General features: G+C 44.4%; 1 protein-coding gene across 1 annotated transcript in view; it reads left to right on the forward strand.

The window, feature by feature from the left end:
* Positions 1-12,891, forward strand: part of trpv4 (transient receptor potential cation channel, subfamily V, member 4) — a 119,632-nt gene extending 106,741 nt beyond the window's left edge. Inside the window, exons 12-16 of the mRNA XM_078554421.1 lie at positions 3,462-3,528; positions 4,075-4,409; positions 9,099-9,226; positions 10,773-10,897; positions 12,504-12,891. Of these exons, the coding sequence (XP_078410547.1) occupies positions 3,462-3,528; positions 4,075-4,409; positions 9,099-9,226; positions 10,773-10,897; positions 12,504-12,664 (816 nt within the window). The 3' untranslated portion in view covers positions 12,665-12,891. The remainder of the gene's footprint in view (positions 1-3,461; positions 3,529-4,074; positions 4,410-9,098; positions 9,227-10,772; positions 10,898-12,503) is intronic.
* The last annotated feature ends 11,342 nt before the right edge of the window (positions 12,892-24,233 follow it).

The following is a 24,233-nucleotide window of genomic DNA, read 5'->3' on the forward strand; positions in this document are numbered from 1 at the left end:
GTGCGCGCCTGACATGCTCAAGCATGAAATAGCGCACAATGACGTTGGGCGAGTGTCCCGACATCATTACACACTCGCGCGATATTTCAGTCGGCGCGAGAGTCAGCAGCGCACTCGCTGATAATTAAGAGGCCTATTAAGGCCCTTAAGCAGCTAATTAAGCAGAATTTTTTGCTGCCCGTCCAACCTTACGGTTAGCGGGTGGGTGAATAGTCCAGGCGGCTTTTGCATTTTTAGTGAAACTTCACCCCGTCCGTGGATGAGGTTTCCAACAATGAATAAAAAAAAAATGAAAAAATTTTAAACTCAGTTTTAACATGTCCCTCTTCGTTTGACTGAATCACGTGTGGGGACCTGTTTATATTAATTGTAGGTTCGTCTTTTTTCATTTTTAAATCGTTCAGCTCCCTGAGGCAGTCCTGTGCCTTCAGGGAGCTTTCAGTGAGTGCACCCCGCCGCGTATGCGCAAACTTCAGCGCAAACTTCAGCGCCCGCGTTCCTCCCGCCCCAACCCCAGCAGTGCTGAGACTCTCAGTGCGCATTTCACGCTGGCTGTCCGTTAATTGGCCCGATCGCGGGCGCTGGACCGTTTTGCGGCTGCTCCCAGGCCCGCCCACCGCACCCGCCCAACGAGGAGAAAATCCTGCCTCAAATGTGGTCTCACTAGTGCCTGTACAACTGAAGCATAACCTCCCTACTTTTGTATTCAACTCTCTTCGCAATAAATAAGCTCGATGGGCTGAATGGTCTGCCCCTGTTCTTATGTTCCTTTACTGTTTCCCATAATGTAGATTCCTGATACCTGAAATCAACATTTTTCCCCCAAAAATATACTTTATTGACAAAATTTGTCAAAGTACATTACGTACAGCCTGAGGGCAAAACATTTCAAATTGAAAAATTCAATAAAGTGCAGTAGAATTCAACTTCCCTTCATACAGCATGTTCCTCTCTGAGTCGCCTCAACGCACTTAATATTCAATACTCTTGATATTCGCAAAGTACGTTCAATCTCAGACATACAGAAATCAATATTTTTGCTCACCTCCTTAACTGCTCAAGGGGTGAAAATTCTTCTGATGCCACAGTATAAAAGATTCTTTAACTGTTCCTCACCATAAAGGGAGGTTGGATGAGGGTGGTGATGGAGAGATGTTTAAATTTATTCTTTCATGAGGTGTGGGTGTCGCTTGCAAGGCCAGTATTTGTTACCCGTCCCTAATTGCCCTTGAATGGAGTGGTTTGCTAGGCCATTTCAGTTGGCAGTTAAAATCCAACCATATCACATTAGAGGCTAGGAATCGTGCGATGAGTAACGCACCTCCTGACCCCCCAAAGCCCGTCCATCATCTACAAGGCACAAGTCAGGAGGGTGATGGAATACTGTCCAATTGCCCGGATGAGTGCAGCTCCCACAACACTCAAGGAGCTTGACACTGTCCAGGACAAAGCAGCCCGCTTGATTGACACCATATCCACAAACATTCACTCCCTCCACCACCGACGCACAGTAGCAGCAGTGTGTTCCATCTACAAGATGTACTGCAGGAATTCACCAAGGCTCCTTTGACAGCACCTTCCAAACCCACAACCACTACCATCTAGAAGAACAACAGCAGCAGATAGATGGGAACACCACCTGGAAGTTCCCCTCCAAGTCACTCACCATCCAGACTTGGAAATATATCGCCGTTCCTTCAATGTCGCTGGGTCAAAATCCTGGAACTCCCTTCCTTACAGCACTGTGGGTGTACATACACCGCATGGACTGCAGTGGTTCAAGAAGGCAGCTCATCACCACCTTCTCGGGCAATTAGGGATGGGCAATAAATGCTGACCCAGCCAGTGACGCCTACATCCTGTGAATAAATAAAAGAAAATTAGAGTGGAGGCCTTTTGAAGTGTGTCTGATTTGACAAATACCTTGCACATCAGCCTTGTTCAAATAGTGAAACTGATGTGATCAGTGGAGGTGAGGGCGGGGTGGGGGGGAAGGGGAGGATGCCCAACTCCTCATTTATCATGTGGGTCACAGCAGAATAAACATGTGGAGGGTAGCGGGGAGGTAACATACCAGGCCTGAATCTGAGATCACAGTTTATTCTGCCAAAATGAATGGACAAGTTAATTAAGAAGCAATTTATAAAAACAATGATAAAATGACTGCTGAAGGACAACACTCAGTAATAATTATAACAGCAGCAGTAAAAGTAAGCAGAATATACAATTTAGACACAGGGGCTGATAATAACTGATAATCCTTTCGTGGCTCCATGGTTCTGGATGACAGTTTCCTGTCGCTGAGCCCAAATGAACTAACTTCATCTATAATGCAAGGCTAACTCATTAAAATATTAAAAAGTTGCTCTCAATCCATTTAGTGAACCAAGGCGAGACATCAGGAGCAAATTAACCGCTGCTGGCGCCTCCATTTTTAAGGAATTCTTGGAGGGGAGGGTAAAGCTGGGGCCTGGTTCATGAGCCAAACTGGCATTTTGAAGCACAATGATGGACGCTCGTGTGGCCTGGCAGGCCTCACTGTGAGACCAGGGCTTGCCCATGATAAAAACCTCTGATTTAAAATCTCCTTCAACGTGGTTCATGGGTATTGGGGCGCTGCCCAACAGCTGCAACCACATTATGGGGAGCGGCCCTCATTTACATTGGTTCTGCCACCTTAGTGACTCAGCTCCCGGCGTCATCCTTTGCTGCCTGGCACACTTTGCCAGTCTGCTGCGTTGCCAACCCCCCCAGGATTGTCCTGGAGTCTCCGGGAACTAAAGGTTAATCTCCCGGATAATAGTTGTATAAACCCTGGAGAAAGATTAGAGGGGCGTTAAAGGAAAAGTAGGTTTTTAAGCAGGAGTGCGGAGAGGGTGGTTGGAGACAAGAGGGCATGAGATAGCACTCCAGGAATATGTCCGGGCACAGTTGGCAACCGTAGCTGGTGCTTTAGACATGGAGCAGGATTTAGGTTTCAGGATTTAGTCTGATGATTTGCGATGTACTTCAACATAAAAAGCGTCCACTGGCACATTATTAACTCTTTGGCATGAGGGAAGAGCTGAAGGTGAAAGTTTGGCCATTGCGGGTCTGTAGAAAGGAAGGATAAAGAGACTGAATTGCTTGTAAAATGCTTTGTTTGTCTGGCACAGAGTCAATATGTCCCCGATGAAAATTAAGCTTATCAAAGTCACATTCAGAAGAGATTTGTATAGAAGATTCCAATCCCAGCTTTGAAAAATAGTCCTGCAGGAAAACCTCAATTGCTTGTTTCAGCATTATAAGATTTTGTAGCTCTGCTGACACCTGTAGCAAATCCCAGAAACTGCAGTCACATCGACAGAATGGTACACAGGAGACCATCTGGGCTTTGTTCCATGCACTTCCATTGTAATTTAATCTTTTCAATTCCAGAGGACATTTCAATCTTCTGACAAGCTGTCCTGTTCTCTCTTCAGATCCTGGTTAAAGATCTTTTCCGGTTCCTTCTGGTTTACGTGTTGTTCATGATAGGCTTCACATCAGGTCTGTAATATGAAAACGCTATTATCTTGCTGTGGATATTGGCAAGAGTATAACAGTAATTAAAAAGAAAGTTGGGGTTTGGGGGGGTGGGGAGGTTGCAATGGGTGGAAATGGGATGCAAAATGATGAAACACACAAAACATCTAAGAAGTAATGTTAAGGGGTGTGGTATGACATGGCTTGCGCTCATGACTCCTCACATGTTAAGTTCGCAATCTGAACTGTGGTACTGGAAGAGATGACAGTGGTTAGCTATAATTACCCTGTGATTATTTTGCACACTTCCCAGGATCAGCTTACACTGGCAGATGTATGGGCGCAGGGTACCCCAGTCTTACTGATTTTATGTGCATGAGTGCAAAAGAAAGCATAGAAGTAAAAGGGAGAAAAAAATACAGATCTTCCTTCAAAAAGCACTTTGTTAAAGTTCAAAACAAATTTATGGAACCACAGAATTGTTTTGCACTCCTCTGCTCTTAAATGTAAGTTAAATATGAGTAAGTGTCAAAAATTTTAATGGTGTGATATCTCTAATTTCTGTTCCAGCCCTGGTCTCACTGTTGATGACTTGTCCCACTGATGATATTACGCTTCAAACTTGCGATATAACATCCGACTCACCGAACTGCACAAGTTCAACATATCCCATCTGCAGAGACAACTTATCATTCAGCAAATTCCTGCTGGAGCTTTTCCGACTCACCATCGGCATGGGTGACCTGGATGTTATCAACAGTGCCAAGTACCCCATTGTCTTCGTCATCCTCCTGGTCTCCTATATTATCCTAACCTTTGTGCTCCTGCTGAACATGTTAATCGCTTTGATGGGTGAAACTGTGGGGCAAGTCTCTAAGAAGAGCAAGCAAATCTGGAGATTGCAGGTAGGAGTGAGAGGTGGCGAGGTTGCAGGCATGGCTGAATCCCTGGATTTGAATATTTCATAATCATAATTAGAAGTTTTAACAGACCCAACCAATTTCTGTCAGCATATACTCTCCCCAACAAGCAAATATGTCCAATCACTTTTACCCATCCAGCCTGTTCCCATATCCTCTCATCCTTTTTCCCTCTTTCATTTAATCAACCTGATCTTGAATGTTGACATCGGTCCTGCCTTCATGAAGCCTGGAAGTGAATTCCACAGAGTCTCAACTCTCTGTGTGAAGAGGTTTCTCCTACTCTCTGATCTTAATCTCTTGCATTCAATCTTGTGACAATGGCCCCCAGTTCTAGGCCCCGCAACTATTGGAAAGTCCGTGTACACTACATCCACTGCACTTGCGCCATCTACCATGTCTGAAATGAACTGAAAGAATTTTGAGGTTGCATGTTGCTGAGGTTTGCCAAACAAAATTGTCCCTTTTGAAATCCATGATGGCTGCTTCCAACTATCCTCTCAAAACTATAAGATACCCAAGCTCCTGACGGAGTGGTACCTCCCGTTGGGGCAGAATTAAACAATCAGACCACATTCCTGGCTCTTCCAGCAGACATTAGACAGCTGACTCCAGCCCCCTATTCCCAACATCAACTCTCCTGATCAGGAGAAGCGGTGTTGTAGGTTCTTGAGACTAATCTCAAGGAGAGGAGAGCATCTGCCTGGAGTGTAAAGCAGATGGTAGTCTCCAACATTCTGACAGCATTGTCTGTCAATTTTATTTGCTATATATTCTGATTGCAAATATTTGCCTAAAAACCCAGGGCTGAATTTTTAGGCCCCATTAGGAGTGGGCAGGGAGGTAGGTGGACACAGAATTTTGTGCGGCCAGTCGGTGTGTGGATTCCCCAGCTCCGTCCCTCCCTAGGCCATTTCCCCGGAAGTGGGAAAGGGGAGGGCTAGCAGGGCTACCTGTCCACAAGTGGTGGGTAGCCAATTGACTTGTTAATGGCCTATTGTCAGAGGCCACCCTCTGGGGACTGTACCACAGTGTCGAGGCACGGAAACTCATTTTCAATACGCCAATCGTTGGCTCCACAAAAGTCCGGGTCGTGACATGAGCCTCGTTGTACCATCGCTCTGCAGCAGTCTGAGGCCACCATATGGGGAGTCATCAGCTATGTCCTTGTCCCCAAGGTGCCAACCCTGTAACCTCTGTGGACCCTGGAAGATGTCAGGGGTCTGAGACCTGTTGAGGATGTAGGAGTCGTGGAAGCTCCCTGGGAATTGTGTGCAGACCTTTAGGATGCGTTTGTGATGGTCACAGAGCAGCTGAACATTCAGAGAGTGGAAGCTGTTGTGGTGCACATACAGGACCGCTTGTTGCCACGGAGATCTAAGTGCCACATGAATGCAGTTGTTGGCACCCTGCACCTGTGGAAAACCAGAGATCTGCGCAAACCCCAGCGCTCTTGCTTCCTGGCTTTCCTGATCCTGGTTGAAATGCACAAAGTTGTGTGCCTTTGTGATGATGGTATCCGTGACCTCCTGGATGTAATTGTGCGTGGAGACTTGTGAGATCCCGAGGTCACCTGTGGAGCCCTGGAAGGAGCCATTGGCGTAAAAATTGAGTGCCGCGGTCACTTGCATGGCCACTGGCAGTGGATGCCCTCCATGTCCCTGTGGCGCTAAATCCTGCAGCAGGTGGCATATGTGACCGATCAGTTCCCTGGACATTTGCAGTCTTCAGTGACACTGATTGTCAGTCATCTGCAAGCGTTGTCTTCAGGAGGCCCTGCCGCACCTTCTTCTTGAGGGAGGTGCTCCTCCCTTTGCCAAGCCAGGTGCCTCCGCTGCTCTCTTCTACTTCTTCTCTGCTCCCTGTAAGCCATGAGACATATCGCCAAATCACCAGGCTCCATGATCCTGAAGTTCTCCTCCTGCAGGATCAAAGAGAGAGACATATGGGTTAGCATATGTGTCCTAAGGACCTCTCTTGATTAAGTCTTCGGCTCTGGCTGAGTCTCAAGACCCCTTCACACATGCCAGAGAGTGCTGGCCATCACTTGGATGGCCAGTGTGTAGTGCACATCATGGCTGCCTGAAACCCCACTCACCTCTGCCCCAGTCCACTTGACCGATTGGCAGCAGCTTCGGCCACTGGACTGCATGCTGTGCTCTCAGCTCGGGCACAGGCATTCTCCTAACCCGCACTGCAAGGCTGCACTGTTAGCTTGAACCATGATGGATACTGGATACATTGCCAGTGACTGCGCCATGGCCAGCTTTCACAAGGAGATTGTACAACTTGCCCAGTCGTCCAATTGTTCTGCAGCCCCATAAAACGCACATTAATTTGCAGTCTGTGCCTGAGGGGTGAAAAGTTCTGGAGCATTTGGTGGTACATTCGTACTTTTGTGTTGCTTGAGTGGGCAGAAAAGCTTCAGAGGCCCGAATCCAAACATGTCAATGAAGCTGCTGAATGGCCTCAGCTGTGGAAGAATGCTCACATTTGACAAGCTTTTCCAAGTGTGTGGCCGCTTTCCTCACACCCACCCACCCTCCCAAGCAATTGCCCCCAGCCCCTGGCATGTGCTTGTGTACTTCCATCAGTCTGTGCTGCCTTGCACCCCCCCTCCCCCTGGCCCCACCCACACTCGAGCCCTTGACACGGCACCGCATTGAAAGCCAGCCAGGAAAAAGCGACACCTCTGCCCCCGCCCCCACACCTCCTCCCACAAGTGCATGGCACCTCTTCCTTGGTGTCCTATGGGCGATCCTCATGAGCACTGTGCAAGGTTGTGTGCACTCACCCCCCGAGTTCCCCTTGAAGTTCAGTTTTCCAGGTACATGCCTTTTGAAGGCAGCCTTAAATCATGTCTTTCCGAAGTCATGTCGATGTGGGAGGTAAATTTGACGTGGGGGGGATGATCCCGGTGTGCAGGCACAATAATGAGATGCAAATGCATTAAAATTAAGTTCCCGACCTTGGACAGCGGGATATGCAGCCCGCCATTGACAGCAGGGGAGACAATTGCAAACTGGTTTCACGACGGCATAAAACTGACTTTTGGCCTTCTCGCCATATTGTCCACTCACACTGCCAAACACGTCTGCCGCCAACGGGAGGGGAAAATTCCACCCATGGAAACTAGTGTCATCTCTGCATAGATCCAAGATATGAAATATACAACACTGTGCACTAATGTTCTGCATCTGGCACCTGATAAGGTGGAACCAGTGAATCTGACACTGGGGCTAACCAACAAGGGGGAACAAAAAAGCAGAAAAAGACTAACACTGGGCTGCTGAGTCTGACTATGCCATCACCCGGTGTATTCCCTACGACAGATTGTAACCCCACCTCCCTCACTCTTCCCCCCACCCCAGCAGCCAGGACACTCTCAGAGCATCACACTCCAGGGACACGGTAGGGACAAGAGCATCCCATCTCCTGTACTACAACAATGACTATATTTTGGCACATCCTGCAGTTTTTTTCTGTTCATTTATGGGATGTGGGCATTGCTGACAAGGCCAGCATTTATTGCCCATCCCTAAAATTGTTTTTGAGACAACTGAGTGGCTTGCTGGGTCATTTCAGAGGGCAGTTAAGAGTCACCTATATTGCTGTGGCTCGGGAGTTATATATAGACCAGACTGAATAAGGATGGCAGATTCCCTTCCCTAAAAAACATTCGGGAGCCAGATGGGTTTTTACAACAACCTGGTAGCTTTGTGGCCACTATTATTGATACTAGTTTTTATCCCAGATTTACTTAATTAATAGAACTTAAATTCCTCAGATGCTGTGGAGGGATTTGAACCCACGTCTCCAGGTCATTAGTCTGGGTCTCTGGATTACCAGTCCTGTCACATAACCACTATTCTGTTATTCGCTACTTTTCATTGGCATGAAAGACACTATAAATACAAGTCCTTTCTTTCACACCAAGCCCGACCCAATGGCCACTGATGCTGCTGCCCCTCATTCACTTGCTGCTGGAGCCCTAATTCCACAGCCTACTCTCCCACACCGCACCCCACACCCCCACCTCCACCCCACCACCACTCGTTTAGAGAGATAACAGAAAAGAGAGTTGAGTAAGAAATGTAAGCAAGAAACAATGAATTAAAGGAGGAGGAAGAGCATTAAATGGAGGGAGAAAGTGATGTGAAGGAGGAGAGAGGGAAGGAGAGAGAAGTGAAGTGAAGGTGAGAAGCAAAAACAAGAGAAGTGAAACAGGCAGAAGTGAAAGGGAGGGAAAGAAGGAGATCGAAGTAAAGAGTGAGATGGAAATGGAGGATGGAGAAGTGAAGGTGGAGAAGGAGTTGTAGATCTTTGTGACCACTCAACTGTTGTGATACATTGATCCAGTCTCCTGCTGTAAGAGAAAAGCAAAATACTGCGGATGCTGGAAATCTGAATCAAAAATAGAAAATGCTGGAAAAACTCAGCAGGTCTAACAGCATCTGCGGAGAGAAAGACAGTTCGACTCCGTGTGACTCTTTTTCAGGAGAAATATCAAATAGACTCGAAACGTTAACTCTGTCTTTCTCTCCACAGATGCTGTTAGACCTGCTGAGTTTTTCCAGCATTTTCTGTTCCTGCCGTAAGAATTTGGATACACTTGAAATAAAACACATAAAAATCATTGTTGAAATAATATCTAATATTTACTGCTATTAACAGTGGGCTACAACAATCCTGGATATCGAAAGATCGTTCCCAGTGTTTCTAAGGAAAGCATTTCGTTCAGGAGAGATGGTTACCGTGGGAATCAATTCTGATGGTACTCCTGACCGGAGATGGTGCTTTCGGTAAGAAAGAGATAAGACTGCTGTATTCTTTTTCTCTTTTCACTTATACTTAAGCTAGATTTGTTGCGAACACGCAGGCCATTTGCCGTGGCGAGTGCAGAGACATCATGGCTGATTTATCGCAATTCTTGGTGTCAGTCACCTGCCATAAACCACTGTAAATCTGACCACCCCAAGGGTTGGTAAAAGGCACATCCAACTATCCACTGACAATCCAGCTCAATACTCCAGATAGGACCCAAGCTGTTCAAACAGGACATGCTGTCAAAAAATAAAAATCAGATAATACAGCAAAGTATGTCAGCAACTGAAGGACATGGTTAAGATTTGGGTGGAGTTCCTTTGTCGGAACTGATGAACCGTTTCCACCTGAAACGTTAACCCATCTTTATCCGACTTTTGTTGTAAACTTCACATAGAGTTGTGCTCATTGAGAGTAGTTGATGGTATCTCAGGTTTCATATAAACTTTAATCCAAAGGGAACTAAAAATATGAATAGGACTGAACTTGTGAGATGGGGTGGAACTTCAAATCAATTCTGAGTAGTTGGGTTGAATAATGTGTCTGATTTCCTCATTCAAATAATGTTGCAATTGACCTAGACCATTAGGAATAATGTAATCTTACACACCGTTTACATTGTTCTACTGGTACAACATGCTAGGCTCAAATCATCACTTTTAAGGAGACTTTATCTTCCAAATGTGAACCACAGTCATGATTTACTATTAGAGATTATTAGAGATTAAATAGAGACTATTTTGGCTGCAGTGGAAGCATCTCTTTGTAACTTCTGTGTCCTTGGGCAGGATTTTTGTCCTCATATTGGGGAAAGTATGGAGGTAGGTGAACGGGAAAATTTGCACTGCCGGCCAGTGTGGCTGGTTAGCTATTTTACCGCGGGCAGGATAGGTAACCAAAGAGCTATCTGCCCCCAAATGGTGGGTAGCTGATTAAGGATACTTACTGGCCTATTAAGATCCATTGTCAGAGGGCAAGTAGAAAATCTGAGTCAGCCTGTAGGCTGCCTGAGCCTTGGGCACTGACCACTTGGTGGCATTTTTAATTTTTCAATTTTTTAATGTAAAACTTTTTAAAAAATATGCAGTGTAAGTGTCTCTCCCTTACCTGCAACGACAGGCTGCAGCCTCCTACCTCTCCGGCTTCAAGAGCCTGCCCGCCATCCTTAATTGAATGGCAGACCTGCCCTCTGGCCACTAACTGACCAACCTGGGGAGAATCACTACCACATGACTGTTTGCCTCACGGTTTGGGGTTGTGACCCCCATTTGATCCTGATGTGGGGGGGGGTCCCCAAACCAAAAGGCAAAATCCTGCCCCTTGGGTTTATCCACATTGTGGCATTGGGCAGCCACTCAGCCCGGGCTCCACAGTGACAGACACTGACTGATTGAGCAAGGTCTGTACATAACAAGCTGGCTTCAAATAAGGGGGTCATTTTGTTGCTTTGATCACTTGTGCTTTCACCCATCCCCATCTCTGCCAGCAGTAACCATGGCACTGCTCTCTCCATGTATATTCTAGGGTGGATGAGGTCAATTGGTCCCATTGGCACCAAAATGTTGGAATTATCAATGAAGACCCAGGAAGGAACGACACTTACCAATATGATGCTGGTTTTACCCACACCATAGGGCGACTACGCCGAGGTGAGCTGCAATTATGTTTACACTTACAAGAGAACCACATATATAACAAATGCAGTGAAACCTGTAAATTATGGACACCTTAGGGACTGGCAACAGCTGAACTAGGTACGGTAAAAAAAAATTGGTAGAATTGGGAGTTCTTTCCTCAGCATTCATAGTGGCAGAGAACCCAATCTATCCCTGGGATAGACCAGTGAAAACATTCACTTCCAGTGATTGGGTGGTTTCTCTGCCTCTGTGCATGCTGTGTATACAGCTCCCCATTTCACTAAAGCCACAAAACTTGTCACTTCACACTGACCTCATGAGAATTTGGTGGCATAAAGGAAGCAAGCTGCTCGGGGAAGTGTTCCCGACTCAGTCTAAGTTCCAGATACAGCAGCTTTGCAACAGACTGTGTCCCATGTTTAATTTGCAAAAGGGCTTGGTGCATTGAAAACTGTCCATTGTTCATAAGTTGTGAACGTCTGTGGTTTCAGAGCGGTCTATTCACCACGCAAGTTCTTTGGGTCTCTCGATAAGTGTCAGTCTTTTTTGAGAGTGTCTGTTTTAATACAGATTTCACTGCATGCAGTCACATGTTGCTCCTAACTGCCCATCTGGAAAATGAGCTTATGCCAAAGGTATAATTTCCCAGGGGCCCAGGGGTTTATAGAAAACCTTTAAAACTTCAAACTTAACATTAAGTAATGCTCTGCTCATGACTTAATTGACATGAAAACAAAGACCTAGATTTTCTGTTCAAGGTCAAGGTGTCCAGCATTAAGGGTAGCACATGAGCTATTTCAAATTTAATGGGGCAGAAAGCTTATGGACAGCAGTAACACCTTGCATTTATATAGCTCCTTTAACGTCTCAAGGCTCTTCACAAGGACATTCCATTGTACAGCTACGACAAGTTTTTAAAGAGTTTCAAGGTTTGTTGGCCTACAAAGAGCCTGTCAGTCTCCAACCCATACCATCCAGCCCACCTGAAACATTGAAAATATTCCTGACTTTGGAAGATCAGCCTGGGTCATTGGCACATTCTTGTCCTGCCCTGTCAAAGATGCACCAGTAATCTAGGCCAAAACCTCTAGACCTGGAGGAAAAGCACTCCATCTGCGTCGTCTGACTCAATATTCCAGGCTGTAATTTATTCATAAACACATTCTGGTGAACATCAGATGAAAAAAATGAAAATCACGTGGACTGCAGCGTTTCAAGAAGGCAGCTCACCACCACCTTCGCAAGGGCAATTAGAGATGGGCAATAAATGCTGGTACAGTGAGCCAAACCCACATCCCATGAATGAATAAAACAAAATTGCACTTCCCAGAATCTGAGATGCTTTTTACGATAAATTAAAACCATAAAAATTTGGACTTGTGCTCTTAACCATAAAAAAAACCTTAAAAATAACATAAGCTTAAAATAAAAAAAAGAAACTTGTATTTCTCAACCATAGCTAACCCTAAAGCTCAATGTTGGTGAAACATTGAGTAAATCAGTCTTCTCTATCCTGTAAGGTGAACATTTGGAGTGGGCAATAAGGCTGTTGACTGGCCTCTTCAATTACTAAATGCCTATATCTGTTCTATTTCTGTTCTAATTTCTATTCACGCAGACCGCTGGTCAACTGTGGTTCCTCGAGTTGTGGAGTTGAACAAGAGTTCCCGTCCTGATGATTATGTGGTGGGAATGGAACACATCGCAATGGAAAGGAAATATGGATATGGCAATTCACAGCACTATGGCCACCGGAAGAAGGATGAAACACACATTTAATTTATGTTATTTGATAGATGCTGGAAGTGAATCAACAAAGCCAGAATCAAATCAAAACCAAGTAGAGGTTCTTACAGGGGAATGTTTATTATTGAGTGTTGGTGCTACAAGACGCACACTGTCCCTTGTAGGGATCCGTACACATTTCATGACAGTTCAGTGTTGCTTGACACTAGAAAGCTGTTGCCAGTAAGAAGGGATTATCACAGTGACATTCGCTACCCATCCTCGACGTTGTGAAGTTATTTTCCACTCTGCTCTCCTGCAGTAACATCTTCCCGGGGCCAAAGGCATCAAATGTCACCGCCCACCCCGACCCCAACCCCAAAACCGATCTATCATACAATGGCATAACGGCGCAAGTATTAAATTTATGGGATAGAATTTTCACAAGGGTTCCCCAATTTCATAACTTAGGTAGAAGAACAGAGGAAACTCTGGGGGGGGTTTCCACTAACAACAGACATTTCAGCCGATACCCTGGGGTCTCAGCTGGATTTTTGGATAAAATTGCTGACGTATGTTTTTATAATGCCCGGGACAGGTTTTGAAGGCGTCTTTTAGTCAGAGACTTACTCTAAATTTGGCCCCTCATCTATTGCAGAGATCATTCAAAAATAATATTTACTGTAGTTACGTGTGAGTGAGATGAGAGAGAAGCAGGAGTTCACGTTCTGTCGCGTAAGGATCTGATATTTAAAATTTTTGATTCCTGCCTTTTGTGTTTCTTAATTATTTGGGCCGATGGATTTTATTTTTCATTTATTGAACCTGGCTTTCATTAGGATCTCAGTGCTGCGGAGTGGAATATGTTCTGTTTAAGAGATCGCTTGTGCCAGATATAGCACAGTTAGAAAGGATTTGAACCTGGTGTCAAAAATGTGACACAATTTCTTCCACACTCCAGGGGATTGAGGAACAGTTGTCTTAACCCTAGTTTGTGCCAATGTCACTATACTTTTGACTTGTCAGTGGTACTGGAATAGAGATGAGTTCTACACTTGCAGTATTAAGAAATAGAGTAGGGACGTAAAATAAATAATATAAATTGCATTTATATAGCATTTTCCAGGACTACCAGACACCTCAAAGTGCTTTAAAGTCAAAGAAGTACTTTTTGAAGTGTAGAGAAAGCAGCAGTTTTTTGCACTCAGTAAACTCCCAGAAACAGTAATGTAATAATGACCAGACAATCTGTTTTTTGAGTTGTCGAATGAAGGATAAGTATTGTACAGGACTCATGGGATCTTTTACATCCACCCGAGTGGACAGATTGGATCTCACTTTAGCATCTCATCCAAAAGATGGCACCTTCAGCAGGGCGGTGTTCCTTCAATACTGCGCTTGAGTGTCAGCTTTGATTTTTGTACTCAAGCCCAGGAGTGGGGCCTGGAACCTTGTGATTCAGAGATGACAGTGCTACCAACTGAGTCATGGCTGACATGAAGCCAGAAATATCCATATTGTTCTGTGCCAGTGCAGTTAGTTCTCTCCATAGAATTATTGAAGGAGCTGCATCAGTTCATGTGACAAGTGATCAAAAACAAAGTGAACCAGCTGGCTGGCTTTATATCACTGTGCAGGTGACGTATATCGAGTTATTCCATCAACGTGACACTCCTGCCTTCTAAGTCCAGTGGGACAAGCTAGGAGTTTTTAACCTTGATATTCATCCAGAGTAAATAATTATGCTCAGTTATTTCCACCCCTGACAGTGGCCTGGATATTCAGAACAATTAAGACATTTAGTAGCACGGGGACCTAAATTAACCTTTACACATGCTGCTATTGTCCAGTTCCTTTTAGCTGATTTAAAAAAAAATTATTTCATGGGATGTGAGTGTCACTGGCAAGGCCAACATTTTTTGCCCATCCCTAATTGCCCTTGAACTAAGTGGCTGGCTAGAGGGCATTTCAGAGGGCAGTTAAAAATCAGCCACATGTCTGAGGATTTGGAAGCATAAGCAGACCAGACTGGGCAAGGATGGCAGACTTCCTTAATGAACCAGTTGAGTTTTTACAACAGTCAATGATAGCAATTATTGAGGCTAGCTTTTAAATTTAAGAATTTAAATTCAACCAGCTGCCATGGTGGGAATTGAACCCATATCCCAGCATTAAGCTGGGCCTCTGGATTATTGGTCCAGTGACATTACCACTACTCCGTCCTCTTGTGGGCACCAACAACTCTCTTAATTGGCGCTTTCCACCATTTCCATTGCCACTGTATGGGATACTGAAGGTTTTACTCTCTTCTGTCTTAACTATCATTTTGGATGCAGCCAAGCTGTAGTGAGCATGCCCAGAGCCTCCAGTCAGCCTCCATTTCCAGGCAGAGTGGGATCATTACTGTATCTGTCAGTGTACTTGACCCAGAACCAACGCAGTTAGAAGTGTGACTGATTGGTTCTGTTGTCTATCCTGAACCCATTCTCAACAAAGACAAATCAAATTGAAATGTATCCTCAGGAAAGTAATAAGATATTGTGACATATTACACATGAGGAAATCACTATGTGTAAATTTGCACATAATATAAACCATAATGACAGCTAAATAATATGGCCCTCGGCTCTTGTGGCTTGCTTACATGACCTGCAGTTTGGCAATTCTCAAACCGTTACACCATCTAACGCACAATATATTCCCCAGTCTAAGGCATGGCTGTGTTGACCTTAGTTGTTCATTAACAGGTAAGTGTATTTTTGAGCCAAGTGTTTTTAGGGGTGATGTTCAGCTTTAGCTAGTGCAGCAAGTCATTTGCCTGCTACAGAACCTGCTCGATTTTCATTAGCCATAGATTTCAGCCAGGTTCTTTGTTGGGTGAATAAGTTACTGTGCCTAAATGCTCCCCATGTGGCCAAATTTAAACACTTCCGCCAGGCATAAATGGGGCTGTAGCAGCCATTAAATTGGCATATTGTCACCTACCACCCCATTTACAATGGCAGCACGGGCATTGCTATCTTGAGTTAGATTCCTAAGAGGGGCGGCTGGAATCCCTTCCCATTTCCGGGGGACACCACTTGTAATATGCAAATCAGAATTTTGTAATTGTAATTGCCAGTTTTGAGGTACAGGTCTGTGGAGTGTGCGCAGCTGCCCATCCACAGTGATGTTAACCAACCTATCTTTGCAGGGGCTGCAGGAGGCTGCTCAAAAAAAAATGGCCCTCAGAGAAATTTTTGTGGGGTCAGGAGGTGCAGGAATGCCCGCCGTGGCCACAGGGGGGCGGGCCACTCTGCCCACTCATGCTGTGTTGTGCACCAAAGTTAAAATTGGCCTCTAATGTCTTAAAGCCAGAGATCCCAATTGCTGTAAGTTGGGCTCTTCTGGAGTTAAGTGCTGTTTGTGAGCAAAATCTGCAAGCTATCAGGTGAATTTTAAATACCGTCAAAAAAAACTAACATGAAATAACTACCTTTCTGTTTTATTATTAACATTGATGCTTTGAAGGGGTGGGGGGGGGGTGGAGAGGGGTGGTGTGAGGCATGTGGACCAAGATCAACACAGGTAAACACAGGGCTGAATTTTAGTTGCCCAAATCAGGCATTCTGCCCCCACCACCCCACCCGCTGATGAAAAATGCAGCATGATGAAGTCGGGGTCAGCAAACTGCCAGTCTCCGATAATACAGAAGGCTCATGGGCGCTGTGATCAGCAGCCTGCCTGCCATTTTGAAATCATTAATTAACAAGCAATTAAACTTGTTAACAACCCAATCGGCCGCAATTTTTCATTGCCCGTTGCATTTTTTGGGTATCGGACGTAAAAAATCGGATGGGATTCTTCTACGCTAGATAAAACGAGATGGCACAAGGGCGTTGGAAAACTCCTGGCACCGGGACCAGGATTGAATGCACCAACAGATTCTGCTCGGGATGGTGGTTTCTCAACAAAATCTTTTTGGCACCTTCAGTGACCATTAAAGACTGATTCTGAGAGCAGGAGCCTTTACAATTCTAACCGTGACTGTGGCATTACCCTTCTGCTGCATGGCTTCCCGGCCTACAGTGCCAATTCTCAGAACCCACAAGTTATGTATTCACACCAAGGTGTGATTCATATTCCACTGCTAACGTTAGCTGCAACAAAAATTCAACACTACATTATTTTTTATATTAACTCAACGTCACAAGAGCTGACTATATTGTGGCATCTAAAAAAAAAAGACATGAAAACTGGCCCTGATAATAACTGCAAGGTTAGAAGGGAGCGAGGAGAATGGTTTATTGTCAAAGAGCAAGCTTCTTATATACCTCTAATTGGCCTCCTTCCTGCCAGCCAGCCCACTAATTAGCCTTCGAGGATTGGACGCGCAGAGATGGTGGGCGTGGGAGCGAGCGTCCCTTCAGTTTCTGTTCCGCCTCCCTGACCCCGCCAAGAAATGTAAAACCCAGCCACAGTTTCTCTCTAGTTCATTCCTGCCTCAGTGGCAGCCAATGTCTGCAGTGTTAGGCTGTTCTCACATTCAAGTGATATCTGGATTATATGGTTTTACATAGTACTTACAACGCAGAAACAGGCCATTCAGGTCCATTCTGGGGTTCATGCTCCACACAAGTCTGCTCCCACCCTTTTTCATCTTTCCCCGCCAACAAATCCTCCTCTTGCCTTTCTCCCTCATGTAATTATCTAGCATCCCCTTAAATATATGACTGGGTGGATTTCAGAGTTTGGGATTGGGGTAAAGGGAAGGTTCTGGTCATGCTGCTTATGCTGGCCTTCTGGTGGGTTCAGGGTGCAGAGTTGAACAAATATCTGTGAAGACTATAATGACATTACCACGTGTTTTGCTCGTTTCTGCTTTAGTTGTGCTGGCATCACAGAATAATATCTGTATTCCACCAAGGGGTACCGCTGGCTAAACCAGACATGACCTGCTGAGTTGGTCGTCCTGATAATGAAAACTTTTAAACGGAAATAATCTAAAGATGGGTCTGGAAGATTTCAAGTGGTGGGGCTGTGACTATTTCCTTTGGCAGCTTGTTCCATTGTGGGATTGCCCTTGGGAAGAAAGATTGTTGATACAGTGTCTTGGAAATAAATGTTCTTTGTAGTTTGGGTGGAGGACTACCTTGTGTTTTGTCATTGCTGGAGGGCACCAGGTATACTTGTTTCTGTCAATTCCCACCAGTCCATTCCACATCACAGAATTGTTACAGTGTAGAAGGAGGCCATTCAGCCCATCGTTTCTGCACCAGCTCTCTCAGCATTTTAACTTAGTGCCATTCTCCTGCCTTTTCCCGTAACTCTGCACATTGTTTCTATTTAAATAATTTTCCAATACCCTCTGAATGCCTCAACTGAACCTGCCTCCACCACAATTCCGGCCAGTGCATCCCAAACCCTAACTTCTCACTAAGCGAAAAAGTTTTTTCTCACCTCGCATTTGATTTTTTTGCAAAACACTTTAAAACTGTGCCCTCTAGTTCTCGATCCGTTAACAAGAGGGAACAGTTACTCCCTATCCACTCTGTCCAGACCCCTCATGATTTTGAAAACTTCTATCAAATCTCCTCTTAGCCTTCTCCTCTCCAAGGAAAACAGATCCAACTTCTCCAATCTTTCCTCATAACTGAAGTGTCTCAGCCCTGGAACCATTCTCGTAAACCTCTTCTGCACTCCCTCCGATGCGTTCACACCCTTCCTATAGTGTGGCGCTGAGAAATGTACACAATACTCCAGCTGAGGTCTAAGCAGTGTCTTATATAAGTTCATCATTATCTCCCTGCTTTTGTACCCTACGCCCCTATTAATGAAGCCTAGATGTTTTATAGAACACGGTCAGTCCTGTTTTTCTCCCTCCATTGGTGTAGTGATTCCCATTCCAAATCTTTGATCAAGGATGTGACACTGGTGTATTTCCCATACTGATTCATATAAAACCATGCAGCATGTCTTTGGATTGCTTCCATCTTATTTATATCTCTCGCCATATAAGGATCCCACACACATGTATACACCAGGATTTCACAAAATGTTTGGTAAGCTCTGATATTTGGTGGGCAACATTCTTCCATCATTGGTAGTCATCTTTAATAAGAGACCTCAGCACAGCTGATCTCCTCAAAATCCCTATGTGAATCACAGCTGAGATTAGGAATTCAGCAGAGTAGGCAGGAATAGATAATATCTCAATTGAGTGCTCCGTTATATTGAAGACAATGAAACTCAGTACAGGCTGAAAGTATAACAGGCAGCCAATTTGATACTGCCCATTTTACACTATTCCCCAAGACCAATTTATCCTGCATTGGATTCCTGATCCAGCAGATTAAAGCTGAAACTATATTGGCCAACACTATTGAATCAGTACGGGAAATGAGGAAAATACATTTTTATCTGGTATTTGCATTATTGTTTAGTGATGTTCGCGCTCTTTTCTTAGATGGTGTAAACAAGCTGTGCATCATTTTACTAAGACTCCTGGATTTCCAGTCACATGGTGGTGCTGATCCTCCTGGCTAGGAGGGTACAACCATATGAAAGGTCGTTGTTGGAATCTCCTACTCCAGCTTTGATGAGTTATCAACTCAGCGGCCAAAAATGCTTAGATTTGTTGGTTTGGAATGAAACATTGGATAAAAAGAATCGAGCCTTTTTGGGGAGGGGGTGGTGGTGAAGGAGGAGGACGAGGTTCTCCTAATTCCTTATTTTAGCTTTGCACATCACTTTCAACCAAGAGTTTGCAGGTGACCTGCCCACTAACCCCCTGCTCCCACCAGTAGCACGGTAAAACTGGTTTTATCAGAGTGGTATGGGAGGAGGGTGAGTAATGGATTTTTCCTTCAATCTGCTTTCCTGTAGAAAAATTACTTTTTACTCTGCCCCAAAGCAGTGAAGCTTAGTGATTGGGAATCACCAGTATGAACCCATGCTGGGCACTGCCTGCTATACCAGATTGCTAGAGCTCAGGTCATGTTCATGACACAATCTATCACTAGCAGCTGATACTGTACTGGTGTAATGCTGTCATAAGACACCTTACATTTTGTTACTTATTTGTTAAACTGCAAGTTCTAAGTAGGGTGTCAGACTATGTTACCCTGTCATAGATTTTGCAGGAAGAACAACACTCTCATTTGCTTGTAAAGTAACATGCCTGTCCCCTGCACTTCCTCACTAACTCACTTGAACATGGAAGATGAAGAAGTCAAATAGTCATTGATTAGTTTAACCCCGCAATCAATTTTTGGCACCTTGAATTTTATTGAATTTTGGACAAAGTAACTGCAGACATTTTTAAGTTGTGTCATGTGGATTGTTGGTCATTTCTGAACATAACCAGTTCTGTCGAATCACTGATATGAGGGCAAGGTAACAGAGGTGATTGCATGAAGGTTTGAATTACAACCTTGAAGCAAAACAATGACAACTCCGCAGTCTACAAGTAATAAATTTCTCATTCTTGCCAACCCATTCTTTACTATTCCCTTGTTTTCAGACGTGCACTGTAGCATCCTTCAACTTCAACCAATTATCTCTTCCATATCTGTACCAAATGGTATATTCCATTCTCCTTAAGGATTAAGTTCCTTGTGAATCTGCGCTGTACCCTTACAGTCCTCTATTATGAAAAAGGTTGAACAGAGGTTCACTAGAATGTTACCAGAGTTGAAGGATTACAATCCCATAGAGAAACTTGAGAACTTAAGGCTTTTGAAAGGTTGATCCAATTCAGATCTTCCGAATTATGATCAACTAAAATAAAGAGTGGTAGATTGCTTCCGCTCATCAACAAGATGCTAACCAGAAGCAGAAACTTAAGATAATCTAAAAAAGTTAAAGGGGACGTTGGAGAGGAATTCTTCACATGGAGGGTGGTCAGAATGTGGGATTATCTGCCACAAGCCATTGTTGAAGCTGAGTCTACAACTTCCTTTAAAAAGGAATTAGATTGTTGCTTCAGAAAAAGAGCAATATTTGAAGAGTTCAGGGAGCAAATAGGATATCAAATCATTTGGAGAACAACATTTCATGGAGCAAGTGCCCACTTTCTGAATGGCATAATTCCACAGTCCAAATTTAGGTAACAGTTTTCATAGTGTTCGCTGGAGAAAATTACAACAATACTAAAAAAATGTTTTCCTGGTCAAACCGATTAACGTGTAAAAAAGTTTTTCAGCCATATCCTTCATCCAACATTCCCTGCTTGTAGACCAGTTTATTTGTATATTTTATTTTATCTATAAATTTTAAATGTTAACATTGTTATATAGATATGCAAACCAATAATATAAAATATTTCAAGATGTGTTGCACTGCAGTGTAGGTGAATATTGAGGCAAAATGTAAAATTTATATATATATATATATATAGATATCTACTAAAGTGCCTGTCTTATTGATCACAGCCAAAGGTCATGGTGCAGTATTTAAAGGGAAATTGCTGCTTTTGACCAACTTTACTGCACAGAAAGCATATCCAATATTTATGATGTTGATTTGCACTGTTTGCCCCCTATGGTGACCCATAAATCACCCAGCATATACAAAGCTAGACAGACCAGGCCCCTTGTTCAATCCCTTACCTCCGCTGTTAGCTGAACTGCTCCAAGTGGCCTCAAGGGTAGTGGGTGTGGAGGAGTGGTAGGCTGTGCTCCTGATCCCGATCCAGTGACCTTGTTGCAAAGTACATGTGTGTGGATGCTAGTTGGTGCAAGGTTAATTGAGACTTGGCTCTGAGGCTGAGTGCAGTTGATTATCTGTTGACATTCTTCAGGTTTTCATGTATGGAATCACCACCACAGGTGAACAAGTATTCCAATTTGGGTCAGTATCACTGGGGGAAGAGTTGGGGGTGGGAAAGAGGGAGGGAATGCACAGCTCAATCCCTCTATTTACCCAACTGTGTTATTTTGATTTTAATATTTTACATCATGCAATGTGATTGCAGGATGGGCTTATTCTACAGCTAATTGCTAGAAATCAGGGAATTTAAAAGCTGGCAGATAAAGTCATCGACAGCTTTGCTTACTGGAAATATTTTTGTTTATGCAGCTTTGGCAAAAACCTCAAGATTAGCCACAAAACTAGCAGCCTCTTATAATTAGGCTAGACAGGACAAAAATAAATCGTTTAGGTCAACAGATTAAGGAACCAACAGTTGGGAAGTTGACTTTTCCCAGAGAACAGTCACTGATTGATGTGGAGAAATTTTGTTTAAATATATCTAGATGAAAAGATAACTAATCAGTGCCAGAAACGAGATATAATGCAATCTGTTTTTAGCTGCAATTTTTCTTGGCTCAGATGCTCATTGCTTAAGTTAGCCGATATGAAAGGAAAGGCAGGGAGACCCATCTGCATATTAATGTGAAGTTGGTCAAAACCTGAAGTCTCCCTTTGGGTCAGTATCGGAAATGCACTTTCTGATCCAATTTGAGAGATGCCAAGTGATCAGAGTGTCCATTTTTGTAACAGGTTGCTGATGTTAAAAATGATCCTTGTAAATTCAGTGAATTCCTGCTCACTCTGTGAAGGTGAGCACATTTTATGCTCCAGTTTTTAAACAGGGTTTCCAATAAAGTATTTTTTTTTCCATGTTTGATTCCTTAACCCATGTTTCTGCACATTACGATAGGAGAAATTACATATAAAGTGCAATGTGATATTACATTGGTGGTGATTAGAGAGGAATTGTGATTAAATACTCTATGATACTTAGTAAACAGGATGAAACTGCAACCAATGAGCCCCAAATATCCCTTGCCCGGGAACTGGGTGTGTAATCAGGGCACAGCCACAAACTTGAGAGCTCTGCTGCCGTGTGACTGGTTGCAGGGCCCAGGGCTTTCTTGCTGTTGCTGAGGAACAACTTTGAGGTCTACGGGTCTACATTTCCCTGCAAAGGAAGTAAAGACTCCTCTGTCGGATCCACTTTGTCTTGTTTAGCGCTGATCGAAACTGGGGTCTCATCCCAGCCGAAGTGTAACAAGAAGTTGATGGGGTAGGGCCAGAAATCCCACCTTCCACCTCATTTACAGCACCATACTGGGCCTATTCCAATTGTACATCCACATCATGGTTAAGCACATTTCACTAGTCCTAAGGTACTGGGGAGAAGGATATCAGGGCCTTAAACATTTCAGAGGGTCAAATGACATATTCAGCCTCAGCCACCACAGAATCAGCAGGAAGAAGGGAGACATTGGAGAAAAACTGTAACATTAAAGTTTAATTATTTATAACAACACCACAGTACTTGTCTCAGAAACATGACAAATTTGAGAGCCAACTACTTATTTTTATGAAAGCAGTCCGCTCCTATGGTATTGCACATGATGGGCGGTGGGGGGGATTGGGGTCAAGATCAATAGTCTTCAGTCGAAGTAGAGGATAGATGGATCTAGAGGATATAGATCAGGCCTTGGTTAAAATATGGACCAAAGAGCTGAACTCCAGAGGTCAGGTGAGAGTGACTGCCCTTGACATCAAGGCAACATTTGACAGAGTGTGGCATCAAGGAGCCCTAGCAAAACTGGAGTCAATGAGAATTGGGGATGGTGGAGGCGGGGGGGGGGGGGGGACTCTGCTGGTTGGAGTCATACCCAGCAAAGGATGACAGTTGTGGTTGTTGGAGGTCAATTATATCCATTCCAGGACATCACTGTAGGAGTTCCTCAGGGTAATGTCCTAGGCCCAGCCATCTTCAGCTGCTTCATCAATGACCTTCCTCCCATCATAAGGTCAGGAGTGGGGGTGTTTGCTGATGATTGCACAATGTTCAGCACCATTCGCGACTCCTTATTTCTGAAGCAGTCCATGTCCAAATGCAGCAAGACCTGGACAATACCCAGGATTGGGCTCAAGTGACAAGTAAAATTTGCCCAACACGTGCCAGGCAATGGCCATCTCCAACAAAAGAGAATTGAGCCATTGCCCCTTGACATTCAGCGGCATTACCATTGCTGAATCGCCCACCGTCAACATCTGGGGATTACCATAGACCAGAAACTGAACTGGACAAGTCATATAAATACAACAACAGTTCAAGAGGCTAGAAATTCTGTTGCGAGTAACTCACTTCCTGACTCCCCAAAGCCTGTCCACCATCCACAAGGCACAAGTCAGGAGTGTGATGGAATACTCTCCACTTGCCTGGATGAGTGCAGCTCCATCAACACTCAAGAAGCTTGACACCACCAAGGACAAAGCAGCCCACTTGATTGACACCCCATCCACAAACATTCACTCCCTCCACCACTGACAAACAGCAGTGTGTACCATCTACAAGGTGCACTGCAGAAACTCGCCAAGGCTTCTTAGGCAGCATCTTCCAAACCCACCATCACTACTATCGAGAAGGACAAGGGCAGCAGATAGATAGGAACACCACCACCTGGAAGTTCCCCTCCAAGTCACTCACCATCCTGACTTGGAAATATATCACCGTTCCTTCACTGTCGCCGGGTCAAAATCCTGGAACTCCCTTCCTAACAGCACTGTGGGTGTACCTACACCACATGGACTGCAGCGGTTCAAGAAGGCAGCTCATCGCCACCTTCTCAAGGGCAATTAGCGATGGGCAATAAATTTTGGCCTAGCCAGTTATGCCCACATCCCG

This window comes from Cetorhinus maximus, chromosome 12 (assembly GCF_964194155.1).
Source record: "Cetorhinus maximus chromosome 12, sCetMax3.hap1.1, whole genome shotgun sequence".
Taxonomy (NCBI): Eukaryota; Metazoa; Chordata; class Chondrichthyes; order Lamniformes; family Cetorhinidae; genus Cetorhinus; species Cetorhinus maximus.